Source organism: Pseudochaenichthys georgianus, chromosome 21 (genome assembly GCF_902827115.2).
Source record: "Pseudochaenichthys georgianus chromosome 21, fPseGeo1.2, whole genome shotgun sequence".
Taxonomy (NCBI): Eukaryota; Metazoa; Chordata; class Actinopteri; order Perciformes; family Channichthyidae; genus Pseudochaenichthys; species Pseudochaenichthys georgianus.
In genome coordinates, this window is record NC_047523.1 from 22,364,013 (window position 1) to 22,382,114 (window position 18,102).

Genomic DNA, 18,102 nt, shown 5'->3' on the forward strand with positions numbered 1-18,102 from the left:
CTCATTATAGAACAGACAGAAGTTTGAATGTTGCCATGACAGCATGATGGATCCACAGAGTGTTTAAAGCAATCTATGTTTGAAATCGAGGCTGGGCAATCTAGAGAGAACTAAATCACAATATTTTCTATGCAAATAAATCAATATTATGATAGCAGTGGTATTGTAGAATTGACCATTGTAGCTTTCACTACATATTTACAACATTTGGTTTCTGATGAACATATTGACACAAAAAGAAGAGCTAGAACAGACTGGTGGTTTCATAAAAGTACATCCTTAACTTGAATGCAGCCTTTACAAATCTGAAAATACAACATGTATGCGATTTTATGATATCCAAAAGACAAGATAATATATAGTCTCATATCACAAAATGGATTGCCTATATAGCCCAGCCTTAGTTGAAATCATAGCTGCAAAAACATTGTTGGCCTATTCACGTAGTAAATCTGGTAGTTTGCCCTGTATATACTCCGATGATTGAACATCAATACCCCACACTGGCCCATAAAGCACCTTTACTGTCACTGGCTTCTGTCTTCCCAGACAATCACTTCACCCAGGCACTTCACTCCAAACAATACCTGCTTCACTGTTAACGGGAAATACTCTCACGCATTATCTGCAACACTTTGCAGTTATGACATAGATAATGAATATGTTTTTCCCTCCGTCCTAACAATTTACAATACCTCTTCTCTCCTCCTCAGTAGTTGTGAGCGAGTCCACACAGCACCAGCAAGACATCATGTAAACCAGAAGAGGCAACATCAAAACCCCATATATATCAATGAATTACAAAAAGGCACAGCAATGGACGTCTTCCTGACACAATTTATAAAATAACATTATTTTTAGAGCCAGAATGCTGACCATTTTAGCTGATTGAAAAGGAGAACTGTCATTTAAATGCAACTGGTCTTTAGACAATGTACCGTACATCATTAACAGGATCGATGCAGTATTCAGGCAAATGCAGTGTCTTTAGCCTGGTTTTGAAAGAAAATGAATTCCAGGAATCATGCTTTATTTGTGTTTACTTTCCTGTGTTACTAAAATCCCCTATTATTTACCCATAATTGAAATATCTTGTCTGCTATAAATAATGCAATGGCAAGTGTAGAGTTGGAAAATGATCATCAAGGCTTGGTGTAGCTGTTATTGGCCAGTATCAAAGAGGCGTTTGCAACGAGGCGAGTAACAGTTACTTTTCTCTGCATAATTCCAAGCATTCTGTGCAAATGTATAAGTAAATGAAATGATTAAGAAGGGCTTTTATTTGTTGTAATGACTGTGAGATGTCAGAAACACGAGCCTATAATGAGAGAGGAACTCAGGCATGTTTCAAGTTTGAGCTCAATGGCATGTTCTGGGTTGTTTAATTTTATGAGGGTGACCATGTGTGGCCAAAAACTCAAATAAAGACATTTGTAACCATCGTGTGTCCCTTTTAAGATGTCTTCATAAAAGGATATTGTTTTGTGTGTGTGTATCAATCTCGTCCGAGACAGTCTTCTTTTGAAACTCATTAGTATCCTCAGATAGCGCGCAAAACTTCTTTATGAACTGTTCCTGCTACGCTGCATCATTATCATCTGATGTGGGCTGGAGTTAGCTTTCTAAAATGATATTTTCTTTCGCAGCCAAGCGCAACCCTCTTCCGTTAACATTATAAGGCACTTTTATAAAGAAAATATGAGAAACAGGAGTGATCTCAGTGCAGGGGAAAGTGAAAAGGGCTCCTTAATGATTTTTGCTGGGTCAGCTTGTTTTCAGTGGGAAGCAGATTAGCAGAGCATCAACAATGATATAGTCTGTGTGGTTTTGTGTCTGAAGTTACTGGACTGAAACTATTAACACAGATTGGAGGGTGGAGAAGGAGGGAGTAAAGAAGACACAGTTAGACAGATGAAAGGCAAAACCAAGATGGTGGTACAGAGAGCAAACAGGAAAGAAAAGGCGTACGGAGAAAATGAAAGAGACCAGAACGATTTAGAGGGAGATAATTAGGCAGAACAAAGAAAGAAACCGACAGATAGAAAGCGAGAGATGGCTTTTCCAGTAGCAATGTTGAGCAAAACTTGGCAACTACTGTGTGTTCACAACTGCTGCCACTGCCAACAGCTTCCCAATCATTCTGAGTCAATACAACGGGTAACATGTGCTGCTTATATTTCCTTCAGCTGACCTCAGTGACCTCTCCTCTATCAGCTGCTAAAGTACCTGTTGAGGTTCAGGCGTAATATGTGGCTCCTTTTATTGTGCTGCTTGAAGGTTATTTTTCACTGATTAGATTTGTATATGACAAACTCAGTGTACAAGCTCCAAATGTAGCCTGACACCTACTGTCAGACCCATTTATTATGTGAAGTAAGAACGAGTCATGAAGATGGATTCAAGATGCTACATTTGATCATGTTATGCAAGCATTTTTATAGATTATAGATTTCACAGATTATCTAAACAATCTGACAATGACAAATTAGCTGGTTTTAGTAGTGCGAAACGCTTACAGTTGTTACCTGAACTTGTATGTAAAATGTAATCGGTTGATTATTTGATATGTGTACTGGGTCAAATCAGCCCTGTGATCACTCTGTAAGAAAAGTAAAGAAAAACAAGACCAATAGATTTTAGAATCACAATGTTTATCATAGTTTAGGTCCATATAAATTCATGCTATCAATAATCATAATAATAATAATGATAATTATAATAACCATTGTCTTCAGGTGTTTTTTACACATTTAAACGGGGGTGGTAGGAAAATGAATTGCAATATCTTCTAAAAAAGATGGAGTAATGAGTAATCACTGATTAAAAAGAGTCAAGGCTCAGTTTGTTTTTGTTGATTTCCAACATCACACGTTGAAACAGAAGCATGAGCATGATACAAGTGCACCCACCATCCAGTAGAACTACAGTAATTGGACATACAGTAGTAACGCAATATACGAAAGATCTAATCCAATCAGCTGGATGAATTACGTAAGTGACCATGATTTTTTTTTTTTTCTCATACTGATATTCTGAACAATCTGTGCTGTTGTATTTGCTGTAAAGTGTCTTTACTGTAGGCTAATTGTATTATTTGTACAGCACTTTGGCTCGACTAAAAATCGTTTATAAATGTGCTATATAAATAAAACATGATTTGATTTTGATTTGATGATATAAACATGAAAATAAAATTATTTACAGTTCAATATCTACATCTACAAGTGTTTCCCCTACATATGTTCAGCAATCACAAAAAGTATTAGTAGAAAGAAAAGCAAACGATGATGATGTTACAAGCGCACTACATTAAAACCCCAAAAGAAGAACCAAACAGGACTCACATGTTAGCAAAGCCCAAATAAAACTTCAACAGCCATTACTGCAAAACATTATAGGCGTAACATTGATACAGTAGAAAGGAAGGTGGCTTAGCATAATGCATGTTGAGAGGAGGGAAATTATTCATATCATACCTTTTCAAAGCCCTTTACCTGGACAAGTTTAAAGAGAAAATAAGTTGGTCCTATCAAGATTCACTATAGATGTTACCTTTTCTGTATGCTGTGGATATTGAGACACTTAATTAGACGTACTTCCACAATATTCCTTCAGTCAATGTGGACTGGGACCAACAAACTCAAAATGGAAATCTGAGGTTTTCACATGACGACAGTGACACATTGAAACATCGACACATTGGACAAAGTTACACAAGGGTTCTCATGCAGTTATGGGTTAAGGTGAGAATGATTGGTCCTTCCAGTGCTTAGCCACATCCCTTCAACTATTAAGAATGTAAGTACAGTACCGTGGAATATTTGTGTATATCTAAAACTCATAAAAGGTCAACTCCGACATAAAAAGGACGTAAAACACAATCCAAGTGGTCATAATCAAGTTACAGTACCATTTAGTCTCAGTAGGAATTGTAACATTAGTAGTGCTTTTTGTTTATTCTAGGAAACTACAGTAACTTAAGTCAAAACAGGTTAAAATAAAACAAAAAGATCTCCTTTGTACTGAGAGAATTCCTGTGCAAATCTAACTTCCCTTCAGTACCACAATTGTAATTTTCGGAGCAGATCAATATTCAACTGCAACTGACACGCAACATAACACACAATATAAACACATAAACAATAAGTCAAGACAAAAAAGTTCCAGCAGTAAACATTAGAGGGCGCCATTTGCAATTATTTCATCTTTTCACCATGTCTTCACATTTACAGGAGATTATGTTGCTTCTACTCCCTTTCATCACTTCATCCAATCTATAAAATGCACATCTTTACTGAACCTGTATATATTAGCAAAAAGAAGAAACACCATACAGCATGTTTTACATACATTTCAATGAATCCCCCTCTCTGCCAATAAATGGTGCAATCCGTCACTTGCCAGAGGGCTTCTGCTCATACTCTCACACAGCAACACACTATATCAACCATATTTACTGCCATGTATTGTCCCCTCTGAAGCAAATGTCACATTTCTGGATGACCAGTATCCGAGAGCAGTTTCTTGTCTCTCTGCCTCTTCTTTACTGTTGACAAATTCACAACACGTAGATAGTCTTTAGGATTAAGAAGGGTGAAAGCAACACGAGAGCACTTACAAAAACATGTCGACAAAGATAATTACATAAAGTAGCTTACAAAAAAGCTTTAAATTCCAGGAAAAGAAGAAAGAAGAAGAAGGGTACGGATGTGTCTTCTGCTCAGGTCCGTGGTTAAAACAGCCGGCGATCGAGGGCAAAGGGAACTGATGACACGTAAGCACATTTCCCTTGGAAATTGGCATTAATGTAGGCTGTGAAACATGGAGTGTTCATGGATGAGATAACATAACAAATTGTCTACGGGGTGAACTCTTTGATCCATGCTCACCTGAAAGCAGTCCCAGTTCTGCATTTTGAAGCAGCAGAAGACTTGTGCTGGCTGCCATGTCTGGATTCACAAGGTGTCAGAGGAGATAACAGGCTGACTTGATGTACTCCTCACTTCCTACAGCGACCTTTCGTGCAGAAAATGATGAAGAAGAGCTGCCTTTCTGTTTCAGTTTTTGCTGTGGTTTTTGTATGTTTTTCTGAAAGTTTCCTCTGTGCGCACTGACTAGTTGAAGCAAGAAGTTTTCTCCTTAATTAACCTTGAACTCAAGATACAAAGAATAGGTTATTGACGGTTGTGCTACCTTGACTTTATATAAGCCACATGATGCATTTCATCCAAAATGAGGCAGCCCTCCTGTGAACAAATTAATGTTTTGATTGTTTCCCACATTACAATCCCGTTGGAAATGACTTCTTGTCATTTGAAGCGACCAGAAGATTCTTTAAATCAAATGCTCAATGGTGAAATTTCAATCAACTTCACAGAAGACAAGTCCATTATTTCCAGTGTCCTGCAGACCAGGATAGTATCATGAGAGGTTTAAAGTAAAATATAGTTTGGGATGACTCATGAAGCAATCTGTTCCTGCATCGTAAGAACGAAAAAAGCTTTCCCCTTGCATCTTAATGTTCATAAAGAACAAAACAGGACCAAACTGGTCAAATAAATACAACTTTTGAGAGAAAACCAGTGTGGGACACAACACCTTATTTAGATAACTCAGTTACTGATGTGTTAATTGACAGTTAATTAGATTGGCAAAGTTAGGTTTTCTATAACATAGATTTTTGAAGTATTTATGCGTGATTGTGGGTGTGGTCTGGTGTGCACTTGTTCATTTTCCTGTCTCAGATGCGAACTGGGGGTCCGCTGGGGGCCGTAAGGGGCACTCGAGAGCCGCAGTCGTAGTCGAGTTCAGCCATCCGGGAGCGGCTCATCATTCGGTTTTGGGAGTACGCTCGTCTGTCTGTTTGTCTGTCCCTGAAACTCCTGATGTAGCTCTGTGGACAGACAGGGGTTGGGTTAGGAAAATACAGTAAAGTGGGACATTTGCAACTGCTGCATATAGCTGTCCACTAGTTGCAGGGGAACCTCACTGGAAATCACTGCTCCTGGCCAAGAAATAGTCCCACACATAGCCCAATGTGAACCTAATTAGTGTGTGGTAATCTAAGATAATTAATGTGCTGAAAAACGAAGCCAAAAACTGCAGTTCCATGAATGGCCACTTGAGGCTGGGTCCATAAGTGAGTCAGTCCCCATGAACGCCCAATGTTACAGCCTGGTACACAGTATGTGTGTTAGTAGGAAGCCAAATATTTCTGTATATTTGTTGATGAAATGGAGACACTAAAACTTTCACTAGCTTATGTATTAATTTCTTGAAATATCTTTTAAAGCATGACCTTTATCTTAGTAAGAAGGATGCTTACCGGTGACAGCACATCTCCATCAAAGCGCCTTTTGGGGTTGGACTTGCGATGGTAGCCGGGCTCAGTCTGAGGAGGCGGGACTTTAGGTGGCTGAGAGGTCTGTGCTTGGTGATGAGGGTGGGAGGCCGCTGGGTGATGGTACTGCTGGTGATGATGGTGATTGGTGTTGGCTTTCTGCTTGTGGTTAGGCTTCAGGTTGTCTCGTTTTTTCTTCTTCTTTGTCTCCTTCTCCTTTTTCAGCCTCTCTTCCCGCTGTCGGATCCGCATGAGCTGGACTCTCCTCTGCTGCCGGCTCAATACCACTGGAGACAAAGAGATAAGAGATGTGTTCATGTGTGGCCAGAGAAGAAACAATAGATAATTATGAGGGAGAGAGACAGTCATTAAATCAGAACAATGTAGCTTTTATGGAGAAACAAAAGTAACTGGTTTAGTCAAGAGGAAAGGATCCTTTCAAAATCTGTCAGACTGACAAATAAACAGGGGAAACCTTCAATCAGATGGTTTTGAATATTGAAATGATCTTTGAAATGCCAATGGTTTATCCCTAGAGGAGTTATTGTAAGTACAGACATCTAAAAGAAGGAATAAAAACATGTCCATTTCATCATTTCCTCATTATATTCATATCGTTGGCAGACTTAATTGTCCTCGCTGCATGTACTCGTACTGAGCTGCTCATTCTCCTGACATATTGTGAGTGGGTGAATGTGTGTGTGTTATTTTCACACCCAGGATGTCCAAAATGCATTCTGTCTCGCTGTCCATTGATTACCCAGTTAATTATTTCTGGTTATGCATATTTGTAAGCAGTTGGGTTCAGGGGGTTGATTTTAAGAAATGTAATGATCATTATGCAAAGTCAAAATGTTGCCCAGCTGAACTTCATGAAGAAAAGATGTACTGTATGCGTCATAGTTAACGTGCATGTGTTGGTGGGTGTGTAAGTGTTATGTTATCTATTGTTGTTTCTTTGTGCGGGCGGACAGCTAACGAGGCACCATCTGTCAGGGAAACTGCTTAATGACACCCCCCTTTTCCTTTCCTCAGCTCACCCCACCCCACCCCAGGCCTCTGGCTCGATGCCTCTATGTGTGTGTGTGTGTGTGTGTGTGTGTGTGTGTGTGTGTGTGTGTGCGTGTCTACTGTACATCTATCTTTGTGAGGATTAGGAGCCTTAGACCTTGCAAGGGAGTACATTTTGGCTGGTCCCCACTTCTCTCATAAACATGTTTGAGGGTTTATGTTCAAGACAGGTTATGGGTTTGTGTTAACTTTTTTGTTGTTGTTTTGTAGCCTCGATATTCATTATGTAAATCAAGTATTAATAAGAAGATTGTCATTTTCTCTGTGTTCCTGCATTGTCTACATAACAAAAAGCTAAATGCCCCTGCATGTAAGCTAATTCCTCCCTGCCTGTGTGTATTGCACGCTATTCAGGCAGCTGACAGACAGATGATTTTCCTTACTGATGCACTTGGGTAGCCTGCTCACCCATTGTGCCCCAGATTATTACCCTCCCCTGCCCTTCCCCCAGTACACCTGCTCTCCGTCCCCATCCATCTTTCACTGACAATAGAACTTGTCATCATAGAGGACAGAGACACTATAATGAACTATGAATGACATGCTGTTTAGGTACATTTGAAAAGGGTTTCCAAGCAATACAACAATGACCTTTACTGACCTAGCTCTTTTCACAAAGCAGTATGAAATGCAGTAACATTCATAGTTCTCTTTCTGAAGATTCCCCCAAATTACATATTTGACTGAAATCTAATTCCACTTGTTTGTGTGATTGTTTAACACTGAAAAATACCAGAGTGGGGTTATAGGGTTTCAGTCTAGCTTTAAATAATGATTTGACACATGATTTTTAGCGAGTTTTGAAGCTGTGTCTCTTAAAGTTTTGGAAAATAAATTCTTTTTTTGGGCCTATATGTGCTTTCTTTATGTCTTCCCTCCTTTCTAGGTGTTTTTCCCACACAAGTAATTGCATATCTCTTTGCCCACTCCCTCTGACTGGAAGCCACGGCAGCCTGATGTTTAATCCCTTTATTCGAGGCTATGTGTGACATCTTCTAAGACACTGTTTAACCCAGTATGTCATACGCCAGCAAAGATCAAGTGTGTGTGTGTGTGTGTGTGTGTGTGTGTGTGTGTGTGTGTGTGTGTGTGTGTGTGTGTGTGTGTGTGTGCATGATATGTGTGTGTTTAAATGCTCTTGTTGTTTGTGTATTAGTGAGTGCATCTATACCCCAGTATATGTTTGTCTCTGTGTGAGGCTGTGTGTGTTGTGGTTGCTTTCAGAACAGATTAAGGCTTTCTCCATCAATAGCACACACTGCTGACAACACTAATGCTGGTGTATTCAGACTCTCCCTCATACATACAAACACACAGTGTTCCCAGCCCTCACAAGGCTTTCTTTTTCAAGTTGCCTTTAAAACTGCCAGTTTAATAAAATTAGGATAGATTTGTCAGTGTTGAGAAAATAGGACCAGCTTGCAGTTGCCTTTTTGAGACCAATACTGAAACAAGCCTAATCATCATTAGTGTACTTGACATAATTACTCAATATCTAAGATAAGACTGAATAGAAGTTGCACATTTCTACCATGAAACCTGAATAAATACACATTTAATAATGTACGGACTTTAACATATGCATGTACACAGTTTCTGTAGCTTGGGCAAAACAGCCTCATATTCATTTACATAGCGGCTGTCATGGGTGATATTAGTGGTAAAGGCTGTGAATAAGAATGTAAATACGACTTTAAAGCTGTGCTATAAAACATATGTTTCAAGAGGTCTGCAGCAGCCTTGCCTGAAGCTAGAGGCTGTGGCCTAGATTGCCATAAAACTAGAACGGACACAGTGAGGGGGCACCACCACCTCTCTAGATGAGCCGTTTCTGACCAGATCTGAGAGGTTGAAGCAGAAGCTGTTAGTGTATACAAATAGACTGGGTTTCAATGTAATTATTTAACTAGATAGATGTATTCATCGTTGCATGTTTAATTAAAATCCACTAAGGTAGAGATCAAAGTCTTGGCTAGCGTTTTCTGACATATCCTGAGGACACGTCCCCTCGGCCTCTGACATTCACATTTCCCCCAGGTCCCTGGATTTTCCAAAACCTGCCATTCTTCTTTTGTTCAGAAAATGTCCCTGATGAATTCTCTCCTTTCCATATCCCCTGACCTCCACGCCACACCATCTGCAGAACTTCTACCAATTCCCTCAGCAGCTCCTCTGCGGCCCTTTATCCATTTCCACTTGCACTTGCCTGCACCCCGTCTCTGCCACCGTTTCTCTAAACCTGCCTGTGATCTGCTACCTGTGTTTAGACCTGCTGCCTGATTCTCACCTTCCTTTTACCCCTGTTGACTTTGTTGACTTGTTTGGACTGACTTAAAAGTGCTGAGTAGGCCTGTTTGGACGAAAACACTCCTGTTCGACCTGCTCTGCCCAACATGTTAACATTTGAGTCCGTAGCCCTTTTGTCAGCTCAGAGACGACTACATTTTTTATTTATATCCAAACACCAATGCAAAATAAGTAATCCCCCACTGTTTCTACACACTTAGTGAAAGTTGAATAGCACTACTGGTGTCCTCAGTTAGGTTGAATTTGGTAAAAGGAGTCTGGTTGTGTGTAAAGCAGCATCACTCACCTTCTGTGTGAGAAAATCCCTCTGCAGTGACTTTCCACTGGATCAGCACTCCAAGGAGAGCCAGGACCGGCCACACCCCCAAGATGACCCAAGTAAACCAGCACAATGGCTTCTTTGGAGCCACCTGCAAACATTATAATTACAGTTTGAGATTAATGATTTCATTTGAATAAATATACACCAAAAAAGTCTTAGAGTTCCCAGAGTTATTTAAGACATAACATCATTAAAACAAATCTGAATATGGCTCCTCATCGATTCTCTATTGAGTAAATCTAAAATATCAGATGAACATTTGATAAAGGTGGAGAATACATGACATGACACATATAAATGTAAGACATAGATAAATGATTTCAAACACTGAATACATTCAGATTATTCCAAGACTGTGCAAGGGGTCTGCATTGTGGGACTGGTATGTAAATGATAATGTGTTGTGGCCATTGTTGTTGATAATCAAAGCCCAACTTTACACCTGTGGGAGATTGAACAGAGGCGCAGTCCCTATCAGCATCTTTAAATCATCCAATGATTGAATAGATTTGGGTTAAGCCCTGGCAGGACTGTTTGCAGTATGTGGGACGGTTTTATAGCAATATTGGATTTACAGGATTTTTTTTGCATTAGTGTTGTCAGCTATTTAATTCACTGACTCAGCTCAAAAGCAGACATTCCAATTTGGGCATTTTATCTACAAATGGGTTTTCAATTGAATTTGTAGGAAGGAAGCTGACTGTATTCTTTTAGACCACAATGACAACATAAAATTAGATATACTTTATTGAAGATTTTATCCGTATTTTCCATGCTTAACTCAGCCCGCCTGTCCCTTATCCACACACATATCCGCAGTCTGCTCAATTGCCTTTCTGTTTACTCACACACAAACACACACATGAAAATAACGATCCAAGGAACACAAACAATCAGGGACACAATGACCCTCAAATACAAAATCTGAAAACGGAAATGTTACGAGATGACTTCAAATAAATTAAAGGTTTTGTTTCTCGCTCTCTTACTTAGTTTTATTCACAAACGTACAGACAAGCTTACCCTGAGTCTCTCGTAGATGTAGTGTACCAAAGCGAACAGCTCTATAAAGTAATCCACGGTGACAGTGATGATGGCAGAGCCGAATGTGGCGGTGGAGAGGGTGACGAAGACGCGCTGCCATTGAAGAGTGAGGACGGCAAATAGCGTCCCGGAACCGAGAAGGATACCCAGAGGAACCCACACTGTCTTTGGGTGGTAGAACTCCTCCATAGTCTTGGAGAAATAAAAGAGATTGTTTTACGTTTGCAGTTGTATTTTCTTATAGTATTTTTTGTTGTTTTAATCAATGATGGCAACAATTTAATTTATTTGAAACTATTTGTTTATTCACTAACGCCAATCCACATCCACAAAGTACATCCATACAAGAGGTTTCCTCAAGTTATGTCAAATTAAGACTTCCAAATTGGTCTCACAGATTAAAGTCTCTATCTTCCAAAATTGAAATTGCAGTGTTCTTTATAATTCAGTCAGGTATCATCTTTTTTGAGTAGATACACTGATTTCTTGTTGGCATATTAACTTCTTTAGCTAGCACCATACATAACAAGACAGATAAAGCTCTTGGAAGGCTATACATTAGGTTAGATTTATGTGTTTTATCGCTTGAGATGCTGCTGTTACTGCTATGGGAAAGTTATTTTTAATGGCATTTCAATATGTGTTTTACATGATTTTTAATTCTATAGATAAAAGCTGTGAAAATGTGGTGGATAACCACAATCATGAAAGAAGGTGTGATTCAGCCCAAGTACGTTTCTGTGTGATAATAGTAAAAAGCATTATCGATAAAGCAAATCAAAGTTTTTTTAATGAGTTGGAACATATGAAGATGTATCACTTATTTTAAAGGTACCAATTGAATCATTATTTCCTTTGATACTCTGTATGCAAATGAACATAAATAGAAAGAGTCATCAAAAGTCTCCTCACCACCAGTGAAGCCACTCCCAGCAGCAGGCCAAGCAGCAGGCCCACCATGAACAGCCCCACACTGCGGACCAACATAGTCACCAGGCCACAGAGGGTCCCGATGCCCAGGCCGATGCCCACTGACGCCTCGAGGCTCAGCTGAGTGTCCATCACCCTCTCCTTGTAGCACAGCATGAAGATGACCACAGAGCCAAACAGTAGGCCAGTGAGGAACAACACAGCCTTGAAGCATCGATAGCCTGGAGGAGACACGGAGAAAAGGAGACTGTAAGAAAATGACACGCATACAGACGCTTCAACAGGCTGCAACTGCCCGTGTATTAATTAAGAATTAAGATTAAGATGAACTTTTATTAATCCCTCGTGGGGAAATTATTCCTCTGCATTTGACCCATCCTAGTGTTAGGAGCAGTGTGCTGCCATTTTGAACGGCGCCCGGGGAGCAATGTGGGGAACGGTGCCTTGCTCAGGGACACCTCGGTAGCACTTGGTCTTTCGGGGTAATGATTCAGTTGCTCTTGCAAGCATACAACAGCAGTAACTTTGAATGATACATCGTGAGCCATCAAGCCTTTAATGGATCAACACAATGTTCTACTTAAGCAATAGCTCACGACAGGCCGTGGTATATGCTCATTATATCACAGCTAAGGGGCGTGGTTCAGTAGCCGTTTGGGTGTATACAGTGAAATCGACCGGACTTCTTTCTGCAGATGTGAGCGTCCTTAACAACGGTCAATAAGTCCTTGCTGCACATTATCCCTTACAGGTTTTCATCTTAAGCGTTGATAGTTAGTTAGTTTAGTAACGGACGTAATGTACATATAATATACACTCATTATATCATGGCTGAGAACCAATCAGATTGCTTGATTTGACTTGTCCATTTTATAATGCCAAATAGATACCAAGTCAATATTAGCAAAACCAACATACTGTATGAAGGCTGAGAGAACTTTTTTTTTTTTAAAGATGTTCTAACGAGGTACAAACAGGGTTTATAAGTTGTTACCATAGGCAGTTACAAATGAATTGAAACATTTAAATATAAATTATCTTAATATTGAACTCCATACAAATTATTAAATGCATAATTTTGGGTGATCCTCCACTATCACCCTAGCAACCCAAAACTTGTATTGATTTATGGCAAATGTATACAAGTGTCATAAATTACATGATGACCGGTAATCAGTTGCAAATGAAAAAACTTCATTAGCCAGAGTATGTACTTGAACTCTGATTTAACATGTTTTTCATGCTTTAAATTGGCAAGTTCTTAAAATATCTTAGGCATGATGCACAAAGAAAAGTAATGAAGAAAATGTAGAGCCGCCTTCCTGTAGTGGGTAAGAGAGGCATTTCTTCATTGTGAGCAAGTAAACCTTCATGAAAGTGCTTTCAAATATGATAATCATCGTATTACAAAAGGGCATCCACATTCATTAGTCAACATGCATGCTGAAAAGAACAGCTGCTTTCCTTTAAAAAAAACAAAACAACAACTCTATTCTCATCATGTGGTCCCTTCTGTCCTCGTCTCTTTCTCCCTTTTATCTCTCACCAGTTTAATTGAAATGTGTTTACTGCATCCAAAAAATATGGCAAACCTTTTAAAGCTCAAATTATCAGCAGTTACAATCTGCCTGGCCCATGCTTCGGTGTTTATTAATGTTAGCGTCTCCCTTTCTATTTCCTCTATATCTCCTTCATTCTGTGTGTGCCTGGACTCTGTCTCGCGGGGAACCAACATCAGATTGTTATCTGTGTGTAATCAGGCATTGCACAGCTGAGCCGAACAATACTCTTCCTCTCATCCAACCCAATGTCCAAGAACCCCCCTCGTGACCATATCTCTTTTATTTCATGGACTTCTTCTAGCTTTCTTTACTTCCTTCTTCTTACTCTTCTGGTTTTCCTTTGTAGACCTATCACCCAGCCACCAGGCCCTTCAATACAACGTGTGGTAAAAGCCTCTATCTTTCATCAATGCTGCTCGCTGTCTTCTGTAATTTCCCAAGCATCGACGTCCAACTGAACATAATGTTGGTCACATGGTTATCACAACATTTATTTTCAATACCAGTGGGTCTGAATCAATTTCTCATTTCATTTTTAGTAACACGCCTGCCTCTCCTTGGTGGCTCCTCATCTCCAGGTCCACTTTACTCAGCCTCACCCATCCTTTCTCTGCCCTCCATCACCCCGAATGTTCCACCCCTCCTACAGCGAGTAGGAGGGGGCCCGTTGTTTGTTCCTCCCTACTTCCCCTACCTTTTCTGCAGCCTTCAAAACCGTCCAGCCCATCTGTTCACTCTGGCTTGTTCAGCTCTTGTCTACCTCCCTTTCCTTTTCCTCTTCCATTTTGTCCCTATAATTTATACTGCAACTTAGTTTTTTATCAAATAAATTACAGCTAACCATTTATTCTTAGAAAATACAGTTTTACAAAATCCTACAATTGCAAGAGGCATCTATCAGCGGGGTGATTCAATTTTCAGACGGCAGACATTTTATTTCAAATGTCACCGCGGGGTTTCTTAGAATTGTCTACAAAATGCAATCTGTCTCATCTGGATAACAGGATTTCTTATTTGGTTTAGAGAGCAATATCTGGAGTCGAGGGTGAAAATACTCCCTTTTTATCTTCTGTTTTTCTCACAGTATGCTGTCAAACAAACAGAGAAACAAATAGACTACAGATATTGAAAGACTGAGGAGCTGAATTATTTGAAGAAAAATGATGCAATTTCCTCTTGACGCTTTGCTATAAATCTTTAAAACAACTCTTTTTGATCAGTCTGATATATTGAAATGTTGTTAATTATAACATTCTTTATAAATATAAAATGTAATTCTAAAGCTGGTGTTGATTGATCAGAAACCTAAAAAATAAAATGATAGTCAGTCACTATATGGTCTTGTAGCATGTTTGGAAAATTAAAATGGTTGGGTAATCCGTTTGTAATGCAGGGACAGACTGTGCTTCACCAAGACGTATACACTGAATGTTAATGCTGTGTGCACGCTTCAGTGAATCTCTCCCTTCTCCATTTGAATGCAACACACAGCAATATTCATCTAGAACCAGCTTGGAGGATGCTTTCCCAACATTTGTATTATATTATATTTTCTACACAACACAATACAGTGTTTTTATAACATAAAATAGTGCCTATAGTGTCCCTAATTTTCTAAGATGTTTTTGTTTTGACTAATGTTGTTGCTTCTGTTATCAGGGGCTGCAGGTGGTCAAGTAATCTAACAGAGGATGATTGATCACAAGGAAATACATACAAGTAGAATATTGCATGCATTGTTTAATTAAAAGCAGATACTGATTGTTATTTTGGGTTTATTAACACCTGCTTCTGTGGATTATTTATATAACATGGCTTAATTGTGCACAATAAATTGTGTTCCCGTTTGGAAATTAAAATGTTAAGAAAGTATAGGTGTCAATCTCCTCTTTAATAGCCTGTCCTGTTGGTAGGTGGTTACTGATGCTAGCCACATCAATGAAAGAGAGTTCAAATGTCTTTAGAAAAGGCACAAATAACATTGAAAAAGCAATTTGTGCCTGCATTCCTAGAGTCCTTGAACAAACGGTCATCAATTCACACAGCCACAGCAAGATGAAAATCTCTGCCTGTGCCTCTTTAACAAGAAAATAGCTGCAAGAAAATGATTACACAGGCTGTAAGGCAACCCAAGGCAATATATTAAAATGAATTGCACCTTTGAAAAAAAAAACACAAGGCATTCTGAATGCAATGTTATTATTTGAGCACTTTTATGTGATTTTGCTTGTTCCTATTGAAATGGAAATGCAATTTTAATCCATCCCTTTGTACGGCAACACAAACAAATCCAATGGAAAAAGACTGTAACCATTACAGCTGATATGTTTTTCTCTAATTATTTATTGATTACATTTTCCTGTAATGACTTTACATCAGAACTCATTAGAATGAGGCCGTTAACACTCACTCGCTTGGCACAACATGAAGCCTCAAGTTAGGACTTTGTGTCTTCGCATATGAATGGACCCATGCATAAAGTATGAGCCAGATGTTTGATGACACAAAGAAATACAAAAACAAATCAAGAAACGACAGGGGTCTACTACCAGTTGGACTAGTATTTTGTATTAATTGCAAATTCTGTATTTCGTTTTCTCTCAGCAGTGCTGCTGCAACATATAGTTAAAAGAAGCAGCAACATGCCTTTGAATCCGAAGCAGAAGATGAGTTCTTTAAAAGACAGCAGGCAGTCCAGTTTGTCTACTGATGACAGCAATTTGGGAAGTCGTGTAGGGGTAATGGCTATTCAAGGTTTTGATAGGATGTAATTCTAAGAGAACATGCAAACATATAGCGATGCCATAATAGCTTACTCTGTTGGAATGGGATTTCAATATTGATTCACACACCAAAACAAAACAATCTCTCTGTACAGCTTTTAAAATCAATAACATCATAAACCAGCAGAGCAGGATGAACTAGAAATTCGATTTCACGGCTGTTTGGCTACTCGTTTTATTGTTGAACATTTAGGAATGATATCAACTAGCAAGCACCCTTCAGTGTTTCTATGGTGTCTGTCAATAATGCTACCGGCAGATACACCTTTTTAGATTGACTATGGCCATGATAAACAGTGTTGTGCTTTTGTAGGATTGAAAATGAAAGCACAGCATGTACAAACTTCTGATGGATGCTAAGCAGAGCAGTAACTTTGACATTGACTCAAAAATAATAATCAAGACACAACCGGTTAATAAATTAACTATCTAGCTGATGTTTGGGCCAATTATTGTACCTTTGCTAAGAAGCAAGCTAGCTGTTTCACCCTGCTTACAGTATTTGTGCTATGCTAAGCTAACTAGCCGCTAATGTTAACTTTAAATATAAAAAAACAGAGACGAGAGTGGCATCAATCCTTTCATCCAACTGTTGTAAAAGAAAGCAAAACTTTTACTTTGACATAGATTGTCAACTGAACAGGACACGTGAGTTATTCAAAATGGCACTATGATGTAAAGACACATAGAAAAGAGTAAACTGATGGATTTTCAGTTGACAATGAAGGCATTTTTCAAGCTAACACTACCATAGTTCTACATATATCGAGGAAACATGTAATTATTATACTGCTTCTCAGTTGTTCCGTTCAAACACCCTTACCAGCCCTTAACATGTGACTTAGACACCAGATTCTAAAAACATTTAACAACAATGCAAAAGCTGTGTCAAGCTTCGTAAGAAATCACATTGTTTCAGTGATCCCATGTGTTGCATTAGAACCTTTCAGATACATTGAATTGAGAAGCAGCTTTGCTCAGGGTCACTTACCAAAGAAGCAGTAGATGATTCCAAAGAGGCAGCACATGGAGCAGACCACTGAGGGAACAATCTCATACCTCCTCTCAATCTCCTGGTCACACTTCAGCCCCACCTCAACCAGACCCAGCAGGCGGCTGGTGGACGGCATGGTGCCTGAAGTGAGTGGTGGGTGGCGATTAGGGGGTGCGGAGTGGAGGTGGTCTGCAGGGATGACTGGATCAGTGGGCCTCAGCCATTAAGACGTGTCTACCTGCAAACAGGATGTAAAGAAAGAGAGTGATGGAGAGAGAGAGAGCGGGACAGGGCAGGAGAAAGAATGAGTGGAGAAAGAAAGAGTGGTTATTGATTGCTCATTTTAAGTACTCAGTTGTGAGTGCTGAGAGAGCAGTAAGCATGCATTACATTTTGAAAAAAGAAACATCTCGGCCTCTCTCACAAATACTGCTGCAGATGAAATGACTGCGTACTAAAGAAATGCAACTCAGCCACTATCATCCACTTGGGTATACAGGAAATAGGTAGCAACAAATTGTTTCCAACTGTTGCAAAGAAGCTGAGCGATAGCTGCAGATCTGCAGCACCAACACACTGATTCCCATGGGGCGATCAACACGAAACAAAGAGAAACAACACCCCTAAACATCTGCATCTCTACTTAGTACTGATCTTTCCCTGCTTTAATAACTCATTTTAAATAATAAATAAATATCAGTGAAGCTAAAAGATTGCTGCTGCAATGATGACATTTTACAAAATCACAG

At 39.4% G+C, this 18,102-nt stretch overlaps 1 protein-coding gene across 2 annotated transcripts in view; it reads right to left on the bottom strand.

Moving 5' to 3' along the window:
- Nucleotides 1-1,919: 1,919 nt before the first annotated feature.
- The window catches only part of tmem198aa (transmembrane protein 198aa), a 36,490-nt gene continuing 20,307 nt past the window's right edge, over nt 1,920-18,102 (bottom strand). For both annotated transcript variants that reach the window (XM_034110756.2, XM_071207102.1), the window contains 6 exons: nt 17,351-17,591; nt 11,997-12,235; nt 11,064-11,276; nt 10,005-10,128; nt 6,326-6,627; nt 1,920-5,893 (listed from right to left, as the gene is read on the bottom strand). In XM_034110756.2, the coding sequence (XP_033966647.1) occupies nt 5,741-5,893; nt 6,326-6,627; nt 10,005-10,128; nt 11,064-11,276; nt 11,997-12,235; nt 17,351-17,489 (1,170 nt within the window). In that variant the 5' untranslated portion in view covers nt 17,490-17,591 and the 3' untranslated portion in view covers nt 1,920-5,740. The remainder of the gene's footprint in view (nt 5,894-6,325; nt 6,628-10,004; nt 10,129-11,063; nt 11,277-11,996; nt 12,236-17,350; nt 17,592-18,102) is intronic.